The 19,365-nt window shown below is 43.2% G+C and overlaps 2 protein-coding genes across 12 annotated transcripts in view; one reads left to right on the top strand and one right to left on the bottom strand.

Annotated features, from left to right (window-relative positions):
* Positions 1 to 945: 945 nt before the first annotated feature.
* Positions 946 to 6,722, bottom strand: LOC310884059 (nucleoside diphosphate kinase-like). Of its 4 annotated transcripts, none has more exons than XM_083805263.1 (5): positions 6,368 to 6,722; positions 4,196 to 4,328; positions 3,565 to 3,666; positions 2,678 to 2,790; positions 946 to 2,344 (listed from the first exon to the last, which is right to left on the bottom strand). In XM_083805263.1, exons 2-5 carry the CDS (start codon positions 4,322 to 4,324, stop codon positions 2,227 to 2,229), a joined length of 462 nt encoding a protein of 153 aa, XP_083661389.1. In that variant the 5' UTR covers positions 4,325 to 4,328; positions 6,368 to 6,722; the 3' UTR covers positions 946 to 2,226. The 4 variants fall into 4 exon arrangements, with proteins under 4 accessions (XP_083661389.1, XP_083661388.1, XP_083661390.1 ...); XM_083805262.1 differs by lacking the exon at positions 6,368 to 6,722 and adding an exon at positions 5,841 to 6,053; XM_083805264.1 differs by lacking the exon at positions 6,368 to 6,722 and adding an exon at positions 5,698 to 5,832.
* A 4,001-nt stretch (positions 6,723 to 10,723) lies between these two features.
* SPAG9 (sperm associated antigen 9) overlaps positions 10,724 to 19,365 on the top strand; it is a 63,151-nt gene continuing 54,509 nt past the window's right edge. For all 8 annotated transcript variants that reach the window (XM_083805691.1, XM_083805689.1, XM_083805687.1 and 5 more), the window contains exons 1-2: positions 10,724 to 11,205; positions 17,982 to 18,102. In XM_083805691.1, the coding sequence (XP_083661817.1) occupies positions 10,900 to 11,205; positions 17,982 to 18,102 (427 nt within the window). In that variant the 5' untranslated portion in view covers positions 10,724 to 10,899. The remainder of the gene's footprint in view (positions 11,206 to 17,981; positions 18,103 to 19,365) is intronic.

Here is a 19,365-nt window from a genome sequence, read left to right as displayed (position 1 = left end):
ACACCAGGCATCAAAATGCGTGTTTTTCACAGTGAAAAGTGAGACAATTAAGGATGTTGAACCGTGCTAAATCCTTTCTTTACTAAGAGGCCTTGCTTTGCTGTTTTCACAGACAACCCTGCGGTCTCCTATCAAATGGTGGCCGAATTAGCTCAGCAGAAGCAGCATGCCTCGCGCCGCCTGGGCACTACGTCTCCCACAGAAAAGCGACGTGGCAGCTGTAACCCAGGGAAGTTACCTGGGATATTTCTTTTGCTAGGATATTAGAAGGTGAAGCTGCAAAGTGTCAAAACATACGTGTAAAACTTAACAGTTCCCAAACCTGCACCTTAATGAGAATTATGAAAAACGTTATTACTTTTTATAGTGCTTACTAGTTGATATTATTTACAAACTACATTTTCTTTTCCTAAACTAGGTATAATTTGATACCACCACTGCAGCTGTAACATGAAAGCAATACCCTCTGCAGTACATATGCGGTCTCTTATTGACAGGCAACTTAAATTAGTGAAACTGGAAACGCTGAGTCAGACAGCTCAGATGTGCATGAGGAATACTGCATTTCTTCCGAGAGGTGGCCGACTTCCACCTCCTCTCAGTCTAAATGCACTAGAAATACTAATCATTAGCTTTCTGACAACCCCCCACACCTCCACGTAAACCACATTTCATCCTAAATTTCTGTTTTGTCGTAAGCAATCAAGAGAAAGAAACCTAATCCTTCAGGCAAAAATGGAACTCAAGACTACTACTCTTCCAGTGCACAGGTTTGTTACGTGTCCCCTTTGTTCTGACAACCTTTACCTTAATTATTTACCTTCTGCAGCACTAACTATTTTTAGGAAAGAGGCTACAAACCTCATCTACAGTTTGGTAGTTAGGGAATTTGTTCCCTCTCCTTAGACTCCTTAATTAGCCCTAAGGCAATATAATGAACAAACCTTTTGTTTAACTTAAGAAATAGCAAATGTTTTATTTTGGAGCATCTCGTTTTAGGAGTTGGGTATCTTCATAACATATCATAAGCATCAAATTCAGTATTTATTGCAGTTTACTCTTTGAAACAACAACTCACTGTAGGCAAAAATAGAGGAGTTTGAACAACTAGTTTCACAAAACTCCTGCTTTTAATGAATACAGTGTTACAAGTAAATAAATACATTACATTGACTCCAACGCACTTTTTGTTCCTACAACCCAAACCTCTGTTGAGTGTTTGCGGCAAAATATTTCAGCAAGAGGCTGTTTTCTGTGATGGAAGCAGATGCCTCTACTGAAATAGGTTTAGCATTATTACGAATGTATTTGTTGACATGATTAACTAAATAAATAAATATATAATGCTGGAGTCACTTCTGAAATACCTTATCCAAAATCACCTTGCTCCTTGCTTTGGAGTTCCAGCTATTAAGGAAGTATGGATGTAGAAGTACAGATGGAGCTAAATTATCAGCTGTTTGGTCAGGAAAGCAAACATCACTCCATTGTTCCTCTATGCAATGTTAGAGGACTGCTACAGTACAGTGACTGAAAATGGATCACGCTCATCCATTCTCACATTAATCTTCTTTTCACATAAAAGAGCATTTCAAAAAGCCTGGCCTATTAATCCTTCCTTAAAATGCTAAATAAATCCTGTGCAGAAAAAAAACAAAACCATGTCAATGTAGAGAAAAGTTATTATTTTATCATGCTCTGTGTACAGGCACAGCACCTTTAGGAAAGAGAAATAAAACAGATTTTCTGCACCCGCTTTAGGCATGGGGATTCACTTGATTTGATATCAAGCTCAACCCGCAACATCTGAGCACACAATCAGTATATTTACATATCACTGGTTGTCCACTAACATTTTAACAAACCGATGCACCTTTAACACTGAGAGATTTGCATTAGCTTGTACTTACCAAAATCTCCTCTTTGACTGGGGAGTGTTTCAGATAGAAAATATACGTTCTGTATTATTAACAAGGAATGTTTTGCTTCTCTGTGTTTGAATCTCACCTCTCTCACTCCCATACGTAGCTAAAAAGTTTTTAAAAATACAATCCTATCCATAAGTTGATAGCTTTTTAACCAAAACAGCAACAAACACTGATTATATTTAATATGCACAACAGCGTATATCACAGGTTTCTGAAACAGGTTTCTACTAGTTGACATGAAGGACTTTAAAATAACTGATAACAGATAGTAAGGATATCAAAAGGTATAGGCTCAGTTCTACTCATAGATCCATTCATGAGCACAGCTTCTGTAATCAACCAGTTCTTCACGAGTGAACCACAGATTGATCTCTGTCTCAGCACTTTCTACAGAATCACTTCCATGAATGATGTTCCTACAAAAAGAAAAGGTTGGATATAAAATTAATACAATCCTCAAGTGCAAAGCAAAGTCAACTTCATTGTTAAGTGGTCTCCATTACAGAAAGAAGTCGTAAGAAATTGTAAAGTAGTAATAGACATGGAGTAGGCCATGACAGCTTTGCTCATCATTTTTGTCAATGGAAAGACTGCAATTCTACTTCCACCTTTAGATCCTGTTACATTATCATGGGGAAGGCAGCTCCATGCGTAAAATGAAGAAGACTAGAGCACTTTTCCTATGTGTATCACGACATACCACTGGAGCTTTAGGGGCTTCAGTTTAAATCAGTACTTTCAAAATATACCTTCCAACTTGAACACAGAGGTCACCACGAATAGTGCCAGGCTTTGAATCCACTGGATTAGTTTCCCCCAGCATCACCCTTCCAGTTTTAACCACATTAAGACCTTCCCACACCTTAGTAAAAAAAAAAAAAAATATCCATTGAGATTATAAAATCTTAGCAGTAGACAAAATAGCAAGAATTAATAACATCTTCCAGAATTATGCAGTGCTGTCCATCATAGCACAAGTCACCATCCCTATATTCCTAATAGCAAGTCATATTTTATTTCCAATTTCTCTGTCAAATTCTTGAAGCATTTAGTGCAGTTCTGCCCTTCCCCCCGCTTCTGCAACATACCTTTCCTCCCCAAGGATGGAAAGAGAACTATTTTAAATCTCAGTATGGTAAACAGCCTTCCAAAGCTCTCTGCTCATTGAAGATCTAAACCTCCAGCTCAACTATTTTACAAACACACTGTTAAAGGAAAAAAAAAAAAAAAGGAAAATTCCTTCTAATTAAATTAGACTAAAAAAGATTTTCAAGGTTACTTTAACGTGAGAGTATTGTAAAAATATTTCATCATCACTTCTCAACTTGATTAATACATGGCATTCCACAGTGTTTTTTTTGTGTGCAGGTTTACTGTTTCTCAAAGTTTCAGCTTAAGCTCTCCCTTTCCCCCTGCCCTCTTCCTCAACATACTGACTCAAAAGATCAAAGGAGAGAAAGATTGTGATAAAAGGATACATAAAAAAACCAGAAGTACATCTTTCAAACTATATTATTTGATTATTTTAATCCTTTCAAAAGTAAACTAGTATTCATTAGGTACCACGAGCTTATTTGCAGGTAAGACAACTAAACAGTGTATTTTTCTTAGCTAAGCTTTGTTTTTAAGAACTCACCATAGCTACAACAGGTCCAGAGTGCATGTACTGCACCAGACCATCATAGAACGGACGGTCTTTTAGATCAATGTAGTGTTCTCTCAGAAGGTCTTCAGAGGCCTGCATTAAAAATCAAGCGAAAAGAAAAAACACCACAACAAAAAGCTTCCTTTAAGAACTTAAGAGCATACTGAAATCAGATAGATTAACTGCAGAGCACTATCAATCCTAAAACACGCATACAACTCAAAATTCATCATTTCTAGCAACTTCCTTTAAGTATTTATAGTAAACATGAATTTGAGCTGTTTGTTTTAACCACACCTGAACTCAAAAAAGACCTTTTGCTAACACAGGTATGTGAACTGGTATTTGTTGAAGATATCCGGAGGTATTTATTAGGCATAGGATGCACCTAAAAGAATATTCTCTTCGGACTAAGGACATCAAGTTACTAAAATTAGCATACTTAGCATGTCTAAAGCATTTAGCCAGAGCTGAGAACTGGAAGTTTTCCAAAATAGCCAAAGACTTATCAAAATTCCAGGTTTAAATTTTCTGAACGGTCTATTTCTCATTATTGTCTGCTACTTTATTTTCAGGTTGATGTTTCTATGAAAAGGAGATGTGCAAGTTAAGGACAGCTTACATGTATCAGTTTCATGGCCACCAGTTTGAATCCCTTCTGCTCGAACCGCTTGATGATCTCTCCCACCAGTCCCCGCTGGACCCCGTCAGGCTTGATGGCGATGAAGGTGCGCTCTGCGACAGCAGCCATCGTCCTTGCGAGGAAGAACAAGAGTTGTTATTCCAGGACCAGCAGGCAAGCGTGATCCCAGCCCCGAGTCGTGTGTGCCATCAGCTATGTGTCCTGGTTCCAGTTAGGACAGAGTTAAGTAGCTCATAGTAGCTGGTAGGGTGCTATGTTTTGGATTAGGATGAGAAGAGCGCTGATAACATGCTGATGTTTTAATTGTTGCAGAGCAGTGTTTACACCAGGCCAAGGACTTTTCGGCTTCTTGCTCTGTCCTGCCAGCGAGCAGGCTGGGGGTGCAGCAGGAGCTGGGAGGGGACAGACCCAGGACAGCTGACCCAAACTGGCCAAAGGGGTATTCCATACCATCTGACGTCATGCTAAACAATATATAGGGGTGGCTGGCCGGGGTGGGGGGGCCGGCTGCTCGGGAATAGGCTGGGCATCGGTCAGCGGGTGGTGAGCAATTGCATTGTGCATCACTTGTTTCTTACACATTATTATTGTTAATACTATTACCATTATCACTATTATTATTATTATTGTTATTATTATTTTCCTGTCTTAATAAACCGTCTTTATCTCAACTCACAGGCTTCACTTTCCCGTTTCTCTCCCCCCATCCCAGAGAGGGAGGGGGGAGGGTGAGCGAACGGCTGTGTGGTGTTTAGCTGCCAGCCGGGTTAAACCACAACACTATGATATTGTAAGGACTGCATTGCCTGTGTCTGCAGGCTGTCACCCCGTGATCTGCACTGATTTGATAAATCAGTCACTCCCCACCAGGGTTTTTACAAGCGCAACAAAAATAACTTTAAAACAATAATGGTTTGCCAAATACAGAACCAAGCAATTAGCAAATATTAAAATCAGAAAAGCTCTAAATGGAACAAAAGCGAAGAGCTACTGCAGGTGCAGCAAGGGGCTGCTGCCGGCAATTTAGGACAAAGTAGGTTGAATAAATCCATAAACATCATTTTAATCTAGAAACAGCTATGATCTCAATTTTTTGGCACAGGGTTTTCTGCAAGTACAGCGTGCGCACACGCAACTGCGGTCACACACCTGTGCACACTCACGACCCGTGCACACACAAGTGCGCTCATGCACAAGTGCGCTCACACACTTGTGCAATTGCACATTTGTGCACACGCACACCTGTGCACACGCACACCCCTGTGCTCATGCGCACCCCTGTGCACACGCACACCTGTGCACACGCACACCCCTGTGCTCATGCGCACCCCTGTGCACACGCACACCTGTGCACACGCACACCTGTGCACACGCACACCCCTGTGCACACGCACACCTGTGCACACGCACAGCCCTGTGCACACGCACAGCCGCCTTCACCAGCACACCCCCGTGCACACTCGCCCCCCGCGCACACTCACACCAGCCGGCGGTCAGCCTGCTGCGGGCTGCCCCCTCGCCCCGTCCCCGTGTGAGCGGAGGGTTCCCCGGCCGGGCCATCCCCCCCTCGCCCCCCGTGCCCCCCGTGCCCCCCGTGCCCCCCGTGCCCCCCGCCCCGTCCCACCTGGTCCGGCCCCGCCTGGCCCCGGCGCTCCCCCGGCGGCCGCTCCCGGCCGCTCCCGGCTTAGCCCCGAGCCGCCCGCGGGGGCCGCGCCGCTGCCGGGCTGCCCCTTAACCCTTCCCGGCGCCTCCTTAGGCCTGCCCCCGGCTCCTAATCCGCTCAGGGGATTTGGTGCCGCCTTCCCGTGTCATCCCCCGCCGGTGGCCTGGCCCGCCGTGACCCTTCACCCCCGGACATCCCCACTCGTTTCCTCCGAAGCCCGGGGTATTTTGGGGGGGGGGGGGGGGGGTTGTGCCGTCATCTGCCTGCTTGCTGCTTTTCGGGTTATTTAAAGTGGGGCGCCAGGGAAATGCTTTGTTAAGCATTGAGTCTTTGCAGCTCAATTCCGTTTTTTGCTTTATAAACCGTGACGGAATTATTTCAATAAGCCTCATCATCACAGCGTCTCTTTTTCTTTATGTTTCTCCTTTAAAGAAGGCATTACATTTTACATATCAGCTCTCAGAGGCAAAACCCCATTCAACACTTACCTGTTTCTTCTTGAGGGTTTTATGTCCTTTGACAGATGTGAGGATAAAACATCTGCAATGCCCTACTCTTCACGGTGCATGTGCTGTCAAGAGGAAACCCATTCTTGCCCTGTTCTTGGTTCTGAAACTGGGATGGATGAATTTCCTGGGCTTTACTCCATGGGTTTTCTTGAAAGCAAAACAATGTAGGCTCCCTTTCCTTCTGGGCAGGACTTAGCTGCCACTTATCAGGAGTAAGTTCAGCTTTATCAGGAGAATACTCAGAAATTCTGTCAGGTATATTCCATTGTTCCAATACACATTTATTTAAGATATTTCACATTACTAATGCAAATACTAATGCATAATCCTCGCAAAGGCAAAACAGTATTTATAAATAGAAAAATGTCCCCAGAAACAGGATGTTTAGAAAAATATTCAGTCAAAAGCAGCAATAGGACATCTATTTATAGCCTTGCTAAAACCATGCTATTTAATGATTAAAGCTTAGGACTTGCTGTAAGGTGGGCAAGAACTGTCTGTAGCTTTACCGTAGGCCTGCCGTGTGATCTTTGCCAAGTCTTTTAACCTCATTAAATAAGGGTCATCTTTGTCACTTTTGAGATTAATCCATGATTAGCAGAACATGTTGTGCATTATATAGTACATAAACCACCACAGAAGTATACTTGCTTGTTATTTTTAATGTATAAATGAGCATCTTTTTGCTATATTTAGAAATTCTACCAAAATTACTGATTAGATTGAAATTACGTGTTCACCTAAAATGCAAGGTCTGAGACAGTCTAGACAAATAATTTTCTAAAAGTTGAGAGTTCATGGGAAGAGAAAGAAAATCTTCAAAGTCTTCAGTCAATGTAGAGTGTGAATGAATGAGTGAAATGCCATTACTGAGCTCAAGCCGTTTACCCATTACTTAAAACCAGCAGAGATTTTTTTAAATGGGCCTGAGGCAACAGACTGACTGTGAATGTCTCCAAACTTCAGGAGAATTTAAACATAGCTCTTGGCTTTCACATTTTGGCCCGAGCTTTAGGAAGATCTCAGATAAAAGCCTGTATCTGTACCACTCCGAACAAACACCTGGTGAGTTCTCGTCTGGACTTGTATTCTGTGCTATGCACCTCTTGCTGCTCATAACCAGACTGGGAAGTCTGACGCGCTTTGTTGCTCTTGGCTATGCAACTCCTCATTTAGCTATGTATTGCTACCATTTGATTATTGTAACCATGATCCTTCATCTTCTTCTGGCTTGATTTCTGTTGTGCTTTAAGACATAAAGGACTACAGAACTAACTAATTTCTTCCTCTGGGTAAAGCCTAAGTTAAGTTCTTCTCATCCCCAACTGATTCAATGGCTAATGGTAAATTACAAATCAATTTACTTTCAAATAAATTGATATTTATAGGAATGCAGAATATAACTTTTATTATCCAGAAAACTACTTTGTTTTTCAGGTAGTTCTTTCCCCATGTGTATGCATTGTATTTTACTCTAGTTGTCACCACAGACAGCCACTGTTCTCAAGCAACACAGACAACACTATTATGTCTCTTGTGCTGTTTCTTATGCATGATTAGTTTACTAAATTGACAGACCATTAAGGTTTCTTAATCTTTCTGCAAGCAACTAGGATATAATTCCTTATCTTGTATTTTTAATCCAACCTTGAGTTTCTGATCTCACACTGACTGTGAGGTGCACGTGATAAAACATGATCAGAATAGTAAGACTGCCCACAGGATACATCTTTATACCAGTTGAAACTTGTCCCAGGTAGTTTTTCTAATGTTCATATTCTTAAATACTTCATTTATCCATGCTAGAAAACTTCCAGGTTACTAGAAATGAAACATGAGCACAAATGGAGCACAACGGAGCACAAACAGAGCAAACGGAGCACAAGCTCTCTTCCCCCTGTACTCAGTCTGACTGCAACCCTAGAAGCAACAGCCTGCCCATTCACTGATGGACTTGCTCCAGCTATTTGAAAGAAAACCACATCTATCAATTTTGCTAATAGAAAGAGGATAAAAATAGTATATCCTTAGAGACCCCTTCCCTTAAAGGCCGTCAGCGGACACCTTGACCCATTTTTGCTGACTGCCAAAAGGAATGTCTTTTGAGCTAATGTATTTGTGCAATTTGCCAAGCATGATGACAATAACTATAAAACCATATAGACAAAAGAGCATTTGCAACAATTCAAGATGATCAGTATTGTTATCCTTATAATCATCTGCAGTTGTTTACAGATGTCCTCACGTCATTCAGTATTACACATGAATAATGCAGTAAGGTCTAGATGCAATTAGATATGGCCTACCAACCTTGTCCTGAGAGCAGAATGGAATTACTTTGGATATCTGCACTCTTCCTACAAGATTTATTCAGGCTCACTTAAAGAAAAATAACAAACACAAGCCAGCAACCCCCACCCCAAAGGCTTTCAGCGTCTTCCTCAATACAAACAACTGAGGCAAATGTGAAACTGTGGTACAAAGGGAGAGAGAAATTCTGAAAGACATTGTCCCTCAACACCCCGGCATCAAGTAAAGACAGTAATCCATGGCAGACAGCTGGTAAACATGGGGAAGTTGCAGTTTTTCTCTCATTGGACAACTGCTGAAGAGAAATACAAAATAATATTTTCATAGGGGTCATTTCCAATAATTTAAATGAAAACTTCACTTGAGATGGTTTGAGTAGGACAGTATACTTTTTTTTTTAAGCTAAAATGACTTAATTTTTTGGTCATAATTCAAAGGCAAACAACTTTTCTTTCCTTTTGCCATGTTTACAAACAAATGTGTAGTTTAGCTGTACTGGCTGCACTATATTAAATATTACCTTAGTTTAAATATGAACTATTAGTTATATCTGAACAGAACTCACAGGTAAACCCAACACAGGGGACTGAAATGTTTATCTTTGTCCTTCCTGTGCAGAGCCATTAGCTTAGTATGTAAACACAATGCAGTATATGAATTTAAGCATATTTACTGCCTTAGAATCAGCCCAAATGAGGGAGAATACAGTGCAAACCTCTGCTGCACTCCAGTGGAAATTATTGCAGTCACTGCAGTTGAAGTTTCATCACTTCTCAAGGTTTTGCATTTTTTTATTTCTTTGTTACCGTACTGCTGCTAGGCCACCTGGTTCCTTAGCTTCACTGCACATGAACTACATTCATGTAATGAAAAATGGTGATTTCCCCAAACGTGGATAGTACGATAAAAATGAAGAACGTGAAGCTTGTCTAATTTTTTTTTTTGAACCTCTGTAGATGTTCTCAAATTTACAGTGTCTGAAATAGCTGACTTCATTCCCCTGACAAAACACACGATCGCCATTCCAAACCCCAGGAAAACCAACCTCTCCTGCCAAGCACAACATGCTTTCTGAACCACATTCCCAGTAACAGAGCAGGTTTTCTGACACAAACCGATCAGGCCTCATTGAAAACAAGAGGTCTTGTTCTTGGAAATGAAGAAACACAGAGAACTCAGCATTGCTGCAGAGCCGTTAAGTCCTAAAAAAATAGTTTTAGCTCTGCCATTCATCCCTAACCCATTCACTTGATCTATTTATGCCTCTGTACATGTAATAAATAAATAATAATGCTTTCATGGGAACTGTTGGAGGGCATTTCTGCAAATCTATTAAAAGAGAAGGATTCCCCGTGCAGTCACCCGCCTGCCCACAGGGGCCACCAGCACCCCGAGCCGCATGATTAGGGTTTGGATTTGGGTTTGCGAGAGAGGAAGCACAGAGTGCTGTTGTGTGTGGAGCTGTGTAAATCCTGCCAAAGGAAGCTGAGGTCTCCCAAAAGGCTTCCGTTGTGAGGAGTGCTTCCTGGGAGACTTAGGTGGGCTTAGCGTGGGGTTAGGGTCATGATTAGGGTAATGGTAACGGGTAAGGTTAGGGTTTGGGTTAGGGTTAGAGTTCCGGTTTGGGTTTGAAGAGAAAGAAAGCGCAGAGTCCTGTTGTGCGTGGGGCTGTGTAAAGGCTCCAGAAAGGAGTTCAGGTCTCCCAAAAGGCTTCCGTTGTGAGGACTGCTTCCTGGGAGACTTCTGCGGGCTCAGGATGATAATTAGGGTAATGGTTAGGGTCCGGATTTAGAGAAATCACAGAGTCCTGTTGAGAGTGGAGCTGTGTAAAACGCTGCCAAAGGGAGTCCACATCTCCCCAAACCCTCCCGCTGTGCGCACTATTTCCTGACACACCCGCCGCCCCCCTCCGCAACCATTTCCCTCAGGCGGGGCGCGGCCCCCTCACCCCCCCCCCATCCTCCCCGCCTCCTTCCCGCCCATTCCCCACCCACGTGACCCCCCACCCGCGTGACGCGCGGCCCCGCCCCGGCGCGGCGGCTGAGGTCAGTGCCGCGCGCCGCCGCCGTTGCTCTCCGCCCCCCCCGCCCCGCTCCCCCCCCTCCTCCTCCTCTCCCGGCCGCCGCCGAGGCCCCGCCGCGGAGCCGCCCCCCCCCCCTCCCTACACCTCCCCCTCCGGTCCCGGCGCTCCCCTGAGAGCCATGGAGCTGGCGGACGGCGTGGTGTACCAGGAGGACCCCGGCGGCCCCGGCCCCGCCATGATGTCGGAGCGGGTGTCGGGGCTGGCCGGCTCCATCTACCGCGAGTTCGAGCGGCTGATCGGGCGCTACGACGAGGAGGTGGTGGCCGAGCTGATGCCGCTGGTGGTGGCCGTGCTGGAGAACCTGGACTCGGTGTGCGCGCACAGCCAGGAGACCAGCGTGGAGCTGGAGCTGCTGCGGGACGACAACGAGCAGCTCCTCACGCAGTACGAGCGGGAGAAGGCGCTGCGCAAGCAGGCCGAGGAGGTGAGGGGCGGCCGGGACGGGCTGCCCGGGGCTGCGGGGGGAGGGGGGAACCGGCGGGGATGGGGAATCGGCGGGACCGGGGCTGAGGAGGAACCGGGGGGATCCCTGCCCGCGATGGGCTGGGGCTGCTCTGCCATGGGCTCCCGCCATGAGCCCCCGGCCTTACTCAGCAGTCTAGAGGAGAACCCTAGAGTCGTTAAGGTTGGAAAAAGCCTTCAAGATCATCCGGTCCAACCATTCCCTACCACCGCTATCACCCACCAAGCCATGTCCCTAAGCGCCACGTCCAACCCTTCCTTGAACACCCCCAGGGACGGTGACTCCACCACCTCCCTGGGCAACCCGTCCCAATGCCTGACCACCCCTCCTGAAAACAAATATCTCTTAATTTTTAAACTGAACCTCCCCTTACCACCTTGAGGCCATTCCCTCTTGTCCTATCACTAGCTACCTGTGAGAAGAGGCTGACCCCCAGCTCCCCACACCTTCCTTTCAGGTAGTTGTAGAGAGCAATAGGGTCTGAGCCTCCTCTTCTCCAGACTGAACACTCCCAGTTCCCTCAGCCGCTCCTCACAGGACTTGTGTTCCAGGCCCTTCTCTGGACCCACTGCAGGGCCTTGATGTCCTTCTTGTAGTGAGGGGCCCAAAACTGAACCCAGTGCTTAAGGAGGAGCCTGGTGGCCTGGGAGGCCTCAGCCCCGTACGGCTCGCACAGGCCTGGGACTGAGATCCCAGCCTCTTCCCCGCTGTGCTTAATGCCTGGTGGGAGCTGGCCAGCACTGGGCTCTCCGGGCTCAAGGTTTGACGAAAAGGATACGCTGCAAAACGTATGGAAATAGGCGCTGTCTGCACTGGAGCTGTGCAGTCTGTATATAAAAGCTGCAGCTGGCAACAGGTGGTGTGGGTTGCTCAATGGCAAGCTCAGAGTTTGGATGTGACTACAAAAAACGAAGTGAAAATGCCTAAGAATTTCCTCCTCGTAAACTTGTTAACTGGATTTTTTTTGTCTGCTAGGTTATAAGGAAATACAATAGAAGGCAGCTACGCAGGATAGCTGCTTTCAGCCCATTGTCCTGCCAAACTCTTGTAGGAAATTGGATTGACAGCATTGTCTGTAATAGAGCAAGTCATCTTATAAGTCTATTTCCAGACCTCACGTCCCATGCTTGTCTCTGTGGTCGTGCTTACCTTTTTCCAGATTAGAAAAATAACAACACTGAAGGTAAAGGCAATCATGATGAGGAAAACTTAATTTGGAAAACATTGTTTGTTCTGTGCAGTTGTTGGCATTCATTATGCCTATAAGTGAGCGAGAAATGTTGTCTTTCAAGTTGCTCCAGGGCTTCAGTAGTTTGCTGCAAACTAAGGTGCTATCAACAGCGTCCCCAGACTCTCGTACCCATGAACCATTTGTTGTCCTTGTCAGACGTTTAGTTGTTTTACAGTGCTTTCTAGACTTCAGTCTAGAGAGACTGTTGCCATAAATCACTAATTCTGACACAAGCTGCGTGTAAAAGGCTTTTATTTAAATATATTTATTTATTAAGAGTGTCAGTGGAAGGGACAGATACAGATGTTTTTCTGAACTAGTTGATGAGAAAGTCAGTCAAGCTTGAAACCCAGGAAGCACTTACCAGATTGAAAAAAGCAAGCCTTGGGCAGCTGAACAGAAACCATAACAATATGATGAAATAGAATATGGTATAAACTGTGTTATCGCGGCTCTTCAGGAGCTGCACATACGTTATATTTGTACCTCACTGTGGTCACTGTTTCTTTGTGTCATGATAAATTAAGGGGACAAGAGTTATGCTGTCTTAAAAACTACTACTTGTGCTGCGAGACAGCTCACTGAGGCTTTCTAAAGCACAATTAGATCAAAGACGGTATGTTCCATGGTGAGCACCAGGGTCATCTTTTTGGTATGTGCTGGGGTCAGTTCTGCTGTACATTTGTGAAATTGTCCCATAAAGCATTTTATGTCCATGAGGTGTGTGTTTTATTCAGACTTGATTGATCGTTATGACTTATTTTTGAATGTTGAGGTAACCTGAGGGGTGCTGTATCGCTGAAACAAAAGGAGGGAACGCGAATGTAGCACTGTTTTTCTTGGACAACAAGTTATTGGCTTTGTGCTTTTATTTTCTTTCATTTTGGAGGTTGTTTGTTTGCTCTGATAGCAAAATGGAGACCTGTGAGCTACAAAGTTCAATGTTCCATACTGTCTGTTCTGACTACCGTGGAGAAGTAATGTCCCTTCTTTTTACTTTCTGTTCGCCACTGCAGGAGTATTTATTTGCAGTAATATCTCCAGGAAGATAAATGGCTTACTGTTTGAATAGCAATCTCTTTACACCACTGTCCTAATTTGCCTCCTTTAATTCTTGAACTTGTGCTAGGAAATGTTCTGGAAGCTATTGTCTGTGGGCTTCTGTTATGGTGGCTTTAAAATAAAGGAAGATTTCAGAAGTACCAGACCTGCTTCTCAGTCCTTCAGATAGTAGTAATGATCTTGTTAATTGCTATGAAGTCATTTGCCTGACTTTTAACATGGTGTGCTTTGTGTAGGGCTGGAGAAATAGAGGAACTCGCTAGTCTGCTGTTCTGCTTACAGTAGTGCATAGCTTATCTTCCCACCTCGTAAATGAGAGGCAGCGTGCCCTGCGACAGAAGCGGGAGAGGAGGAAGGGTTTGGAGTTCTGCTATCTTACCCATTACTTCTGCAGGAAGCAAAAATCGCTATACTACTTTGTACTCGGGTGTGCATGGCTAGCAGGAGTTTCAGGTGGGCTTGGAAACAGACGAAATCTGTCACTGTCTAGCAGCGTCAAGCAACTTAACTTCCCTTTCAGTTTTTCTGCTGTTGGTGAGATTGAGCTGTTTTCCAAGTCTGATATTGAATATGTAGCTGCTACTTCTACAGCCACAAAAAAGGATTCACCACCATGAAGATTAGTTTAAGTAATAGCATGAACTTGATAGCTAACTTTTCTTACAGGTCCCAGAGCTTACTAAAATAGCATCAACTTTATACTCAGTTGTTTTCAGCTCCACATTATCTACACCAAGTCTAGCTGAGCTGGTTTTCGACTGTCCCTATCTATAGGATACTCAAGGAAGAGCATGCCTTTGGCTGAAAAGCTAGCATCGTTGCAATAAAAGTTACTCAAGTCTGCGTCATAGGGTAATAAAGGCTGCCAAGTAGGTGGTACCCTCAAATCAGATGTGCTTAGTACGGCACCTGGATCACGTGACAGGAAAACAAGTTAATATATAAGGAAACAGAAGATGAAGACACACATAGGAATAAATGTTTAATTTTTCTGGTACTATATTACCAGGTCACTAAATGGACATGTGCTTGAGGGATTGTTCAAAATGTATATGCTGTGCTGGTTTATTTTGTGATCTGAGTTCATGTTTATTGCAATGATTATTGCTGTAAATTTGACATAATCAATTTTAAATCTAGGTGAAGACTTCTGAAACTTATTTTCAAAATGCTCTTATACTTTTTATTGGAAGTCTTTAACAACAGGTCGGACAAATGCCTGTCTGAAGTGACGTAGTTGATACCGCCTAGAGAAAATGGGAAGGATTAAATGGGAGTTACCAAACATAGCTTATGAAGGTATCTCAGGCTTGAATTTCAGCGGTAGGCACATGCAGAAGGAAGTGTGCATCATATCCTGTGCTTACACATTGTTATATATCAAAGTTAGGATGCAGACACCGGCATTGATCATTGCAGATTAAGAGCCTGGAAACAGCATAACCTTCTAAGGACAGTTTGAGCCTTTAGATTAGAGTCTTCTGTAATCAGACTCATTGTTTTAAAGATGCATTGGTGTCCTTCAGCTTGTTCTTTTTTCTTTTTTTTAAAAAAAGAAAAAGCCCCCAAACTCACTTCTCCTTAGATTTACAAGATACAGCTTTGTGGCCTATGGAGGAAGTTGCTTGTGACGAGGAACGCTAGCTTTTCTGTCTGCCTGAGTATTTTGTGTAATTAGCAGCTCAGGTTGAAATGAGAAATCCATATATCGAGTGGCCAGTATGTTCCTATGTGTGCTGCTGCATTCACTTTAAGCAGTGCAGAAAGCGTGCAGGATTTAAGTGTGCTGTCAGTGTGCTTGGCTGCAGTGACTGCTTATCTGACTGGTCTTTCCATCCTAGTCATGCAGGCTTAGTCAAGGCAGGGTGACGAGCTCCTGGGGCTCTGCCTGGGCCTGCCCCATCGCAGGAAGGGGAGATGAAACAGCGCAGACACGCTCTGCCTCAAGGACTTGGTCTGTGGCTTGATCAGGTACAGCTCTCAGCAGAGGGAAAAAAAGATCCGTCTTGAATCAAAAAGTTTTTTGAAGAGATGTAACTTAAATCCTTACTCTAACAAAGTGAAGGTAAATGAGTGAAAAACTAACTAATCATTTAACTTTAATGCAAAACCACTTCTGTTGCGTGCAATTGAAGAACATGAGAGGAAATATGAAATAATGAAGGACTCTGTCCACAGTTTTGTGAGTAACAGTGGCATTGGTGGCTTTGAACGGCTGCTTAGTCAAAAGTATAATTGTCACTGGCCTTTTGCAAATTATGAAACGCATCTGACTTTAGTTGGTTCTCTGATGATTTCCCAAACAAAGATGTTACAGTTCTGTTTCATAATTCTTCTTTCGTGTTTTCCCATGTTTTGTGTACCAGACCATGGTGGTATTTTGCCCGGGTGCCAAATTTGTGTCTAACTTTGAAGCCCTTCTTAAAAAGGAAGTCTGCTAAGAATGAATAAGCCAGACTTGACTTGAATTTTCAATATAAAAGGGGCAAAACAATTATATCATCTGCCGCAAAGAAGAGATTGAGCAAGTTATAAGTTTGAGATTTTTGGTCATACACTGTCAAATTAATATTCCTAAACTTTTTTTGAGGGCACGATGTGCAAAGGCTTTCACATCTGTCTTTTGGAAGTAGGGGAAGAACTCATTTTTAAATTGCAGAACCCGAAGCAGTCCTACCTGGGTTAGTGTCAGCTGCTCCTCGATTGTTTCATGACTTTTGCTGCAGGCACAGTCATATGAACACCATTCGGAGTCCTGTGATAGCCATGTAGAGCTTGTCTGAAAGGAGCTCTTGTTCCACTACATAGATTTTGATGCATTTGTACGTTTGAAGTCATTTTTAATAAAAATCTCTTCTGATGACCCTCCTAAGCTGAAGCCCTTCCATAGGGTAAGAAGCTATGATCCGTATGTTTGTTAAAATTTACCAGCTTATTAAAAGTTGGTGTGTGAGCATCTGAATTATTTTTTCCACTAAATTCTCCTAGAAACACACAGGACATGGTTATATTCAAATGACCTGTAGCATTACTATTTGAAAAGCTGATCTGTAATGGGCTCACGTGCCTTTTATTCTGCTTGTGCACTTCGCTTTTCCTTCTGAGGGTTGTTAAAGGTTACCAGTTAAACTGATCCCCACATAGTCACATAGGTGGTAACCTTGTGACTGCTCCAAGGGAATCCTTCCCGTTAGACACCTCCTTCTGCTCAGTCCCATAAAGTGGACAATTTTCCCACTTCATTGGGAGGACTGAAGGAAAGGAGGGAAGTGGGCAGTCTGTCCTCTTTCGATTAATCCTGCTGACAAGGTGAAATTAATAATCTGTTTTTAACTTGATGCCTCCTCCCTAGCATCTGGGCTCCTCCTCTCTGCTTCCCTGTGGTATCCAGCTGCAGCTTTCTTGCTGAACCCCGTTGCTGCCTGGGCTGTTTTTCTCTGCGAAGGCCTCTGGTACACTTCTCTTCGTGTCATTAGCTGTCTTTGTAGCTTCTCTTCATGGCCTTGGCCTTTTCGCAGCGCTGAATGGAGCTCTGTGTGACCTAATCCATCTTTGGCTGTTCGAGGTAGTCTTTGTGCTGCCAGGACATGCTCAATTTCTTCAGGTTTTGGTTAAGATAAATAGGGGAAAAAAGCTTTTAAAACTTCCATAGTGATGAATTGGTAACTTGTACATTACAGAATATAAATGCTGATATTTGTTAGTGAACTCCAGAATGTCGAGTAACACGCTTCGGTAAACCACGGTAGCAGGAGGTGGTGTGACCAGCACTATTGCAGTGTCTGTAAGTGGTTGGCTAAGCAGTTGACAGACTGGAGGAGATGGTTATTAAGCATTTGATAAAGACTGAACATTTTATAACCTGTTGGACACTAGAAGCAATTGGGTGGGGATGGAAAAAGCGTGTTATTTTTGGCTGGCACCTGGGAGGTGTGTACTGCAGTGGCTGTGTTTTCATGGCTTCCTGGTGAAGGTGTGCTTCATAGATGTTCAATCAAATCGAAGGATACTGAGACCTTCTGTATTCCCATGCGGGGTTGGCAGGCAGTGTGTGAAGCTGGGATAGGATGAAATAATTTGTGTTCGTGTTAGTCCTGAGCGGGATTCTCTGAAGAAGTTGGTACTTAGTTGATGGTGATTATGGAAAGTGGGCTAGATGGATGGGATACTTGACCAGCGGACACAAGACTGGAATGTCATTGGTGTCCTTCATGTTTGAATGTGGGCTGTAGTTGTGTTATTTTGGGAACCCAGTTGTGCCGTCTTTGCTGTGAAGAGCTCTGTATTGTCTCCTACATGCTGCTTGAAGTGAAAGTCATTCTACTTAAAAACAAATCTAGTAATGACTGTGCATCTGTTGCTTCTGTTTGATGAAAGAACTTTGCTTATGCCTTTTAAATTATTTTTGAACTTAAATCTAATTTTACTATATTTTCCTGTCTAGAAATTCATTGAGTTTGAAGATTCTCAAGAACAAGAGAAAAAGGACTTGCAGACCAGAGTGGAAGCATTAGAATCACAAACTCGACAGCTTGAACTAAAAGCAAAAAACTATGCTGATCAAAGTAAGTAAAAAACATATTGGAATACCTCTGCTTCTGATTCTAATTAGCGTTTGTAAAACTTTGCAGAATTATTTTTAAGAAATTTAGTTTTTCAGAAAATGAGGAAGTGTACTTCTACTTTGATTTGTAAATTTTGGAAAAACACAGCAATGTTTAGTTTGTTTGAAATACGGAAAGTTATAAAATGAATATAATGTAGCTTTTTGCTGGACTGCTTCTTCTTATCCAGGTGGATTCAGTGGTTGATCAAAACTTCGTGAGTTTTTCTACTTCTAGTTGAGGAAAGGGTAAAGGAAAAAAAATAAAAAACTCCTCAAAACCACAAAAAATACTCTCTCATTTCATCTCCCCCACCCCCAGTCTGAAAGTGAAAATGAAAGCTATGTTGCTAATTATGGATTCTTTTTTTTTTTTTTTTGCTTTGAGTCTAAGTGTTCAGTGAAGGTTCTGATTTTTTTTGTTTTCATTTAACATTTTTGGGCACAGTATAGAAATGTTGATTAACGTGAATTAGTGTTTTTGTCAAACTGATGACAGGTGCTTCTGAGCTGATTTCTGTTCACCTAAGACTAGTATGCCTGGCTGTTAATATACAGCATTTATTGCTGACCCATGCACAAATGCAGTGACAGTGTTATCAAGCCTGATCAGGCTGGGATAAGATCAGCTTCTAAAAGCGAGCTGCCAATTGTCAAATAGCTCTTTTCCACTGCTCTTTCCTCCTTTGTTTCTTGTCAGCCACCTTCCATGCCTGTAATGCAAGAAGTTAGAGCTTTCTTTTTTCATCCTAAGTTATAATAAGCTTCTGTGAAGTTTGGTTTTCAGTGCTATGAGTAAGGGTAGATACCTAACTTTTGAGAAACAACAGAGCTGTACGGAACACTGGGTTTGGCTTATGATGTGGGTTGGTAGCTTGTCTAGGACAACATGAAAGTGGTACAAATATTTGAAATGCTGCTGATGCAGAGTAAGATCAAAGGAGACGTAAACACAGTTGTGAACACCTAATGAATATTATGCAACTGAACTGATTTTTCAGTGATCTAAATTTCTAGGGTATGAAAGCCATGCAGGTATACAGATTCTTGAAGAAGTCTAACTTTGCTGTATTATCTCTTCTATTCCATAGACAAGGCAGTTTGTATGTCCTGTGTCACCAAAAATGGAAGTATGTCACTTGAATTCGCTGGATGCAGATACGAACCATCTAGTGATATTTCTTTTTCTCTATGTCTGGTACTGTCTGCGCACTTAAATCGGTCT

The sequence above is a fragment of the Anser anser genome (genome assembly GCF_964211835.1).
Source record: "Anser anser genome assembly, chromosome: 19".
NCBI classification, from domain to species: Eukaryota; Metazoa; Chordata; class Aves; order Anseriformes; family Anatidae; genus Anser; species Anser anser.
Note: the sequence above shows the minus strand (reverse complement) of the source record. Positions and strands in the feature narration are given on the sequence as shown.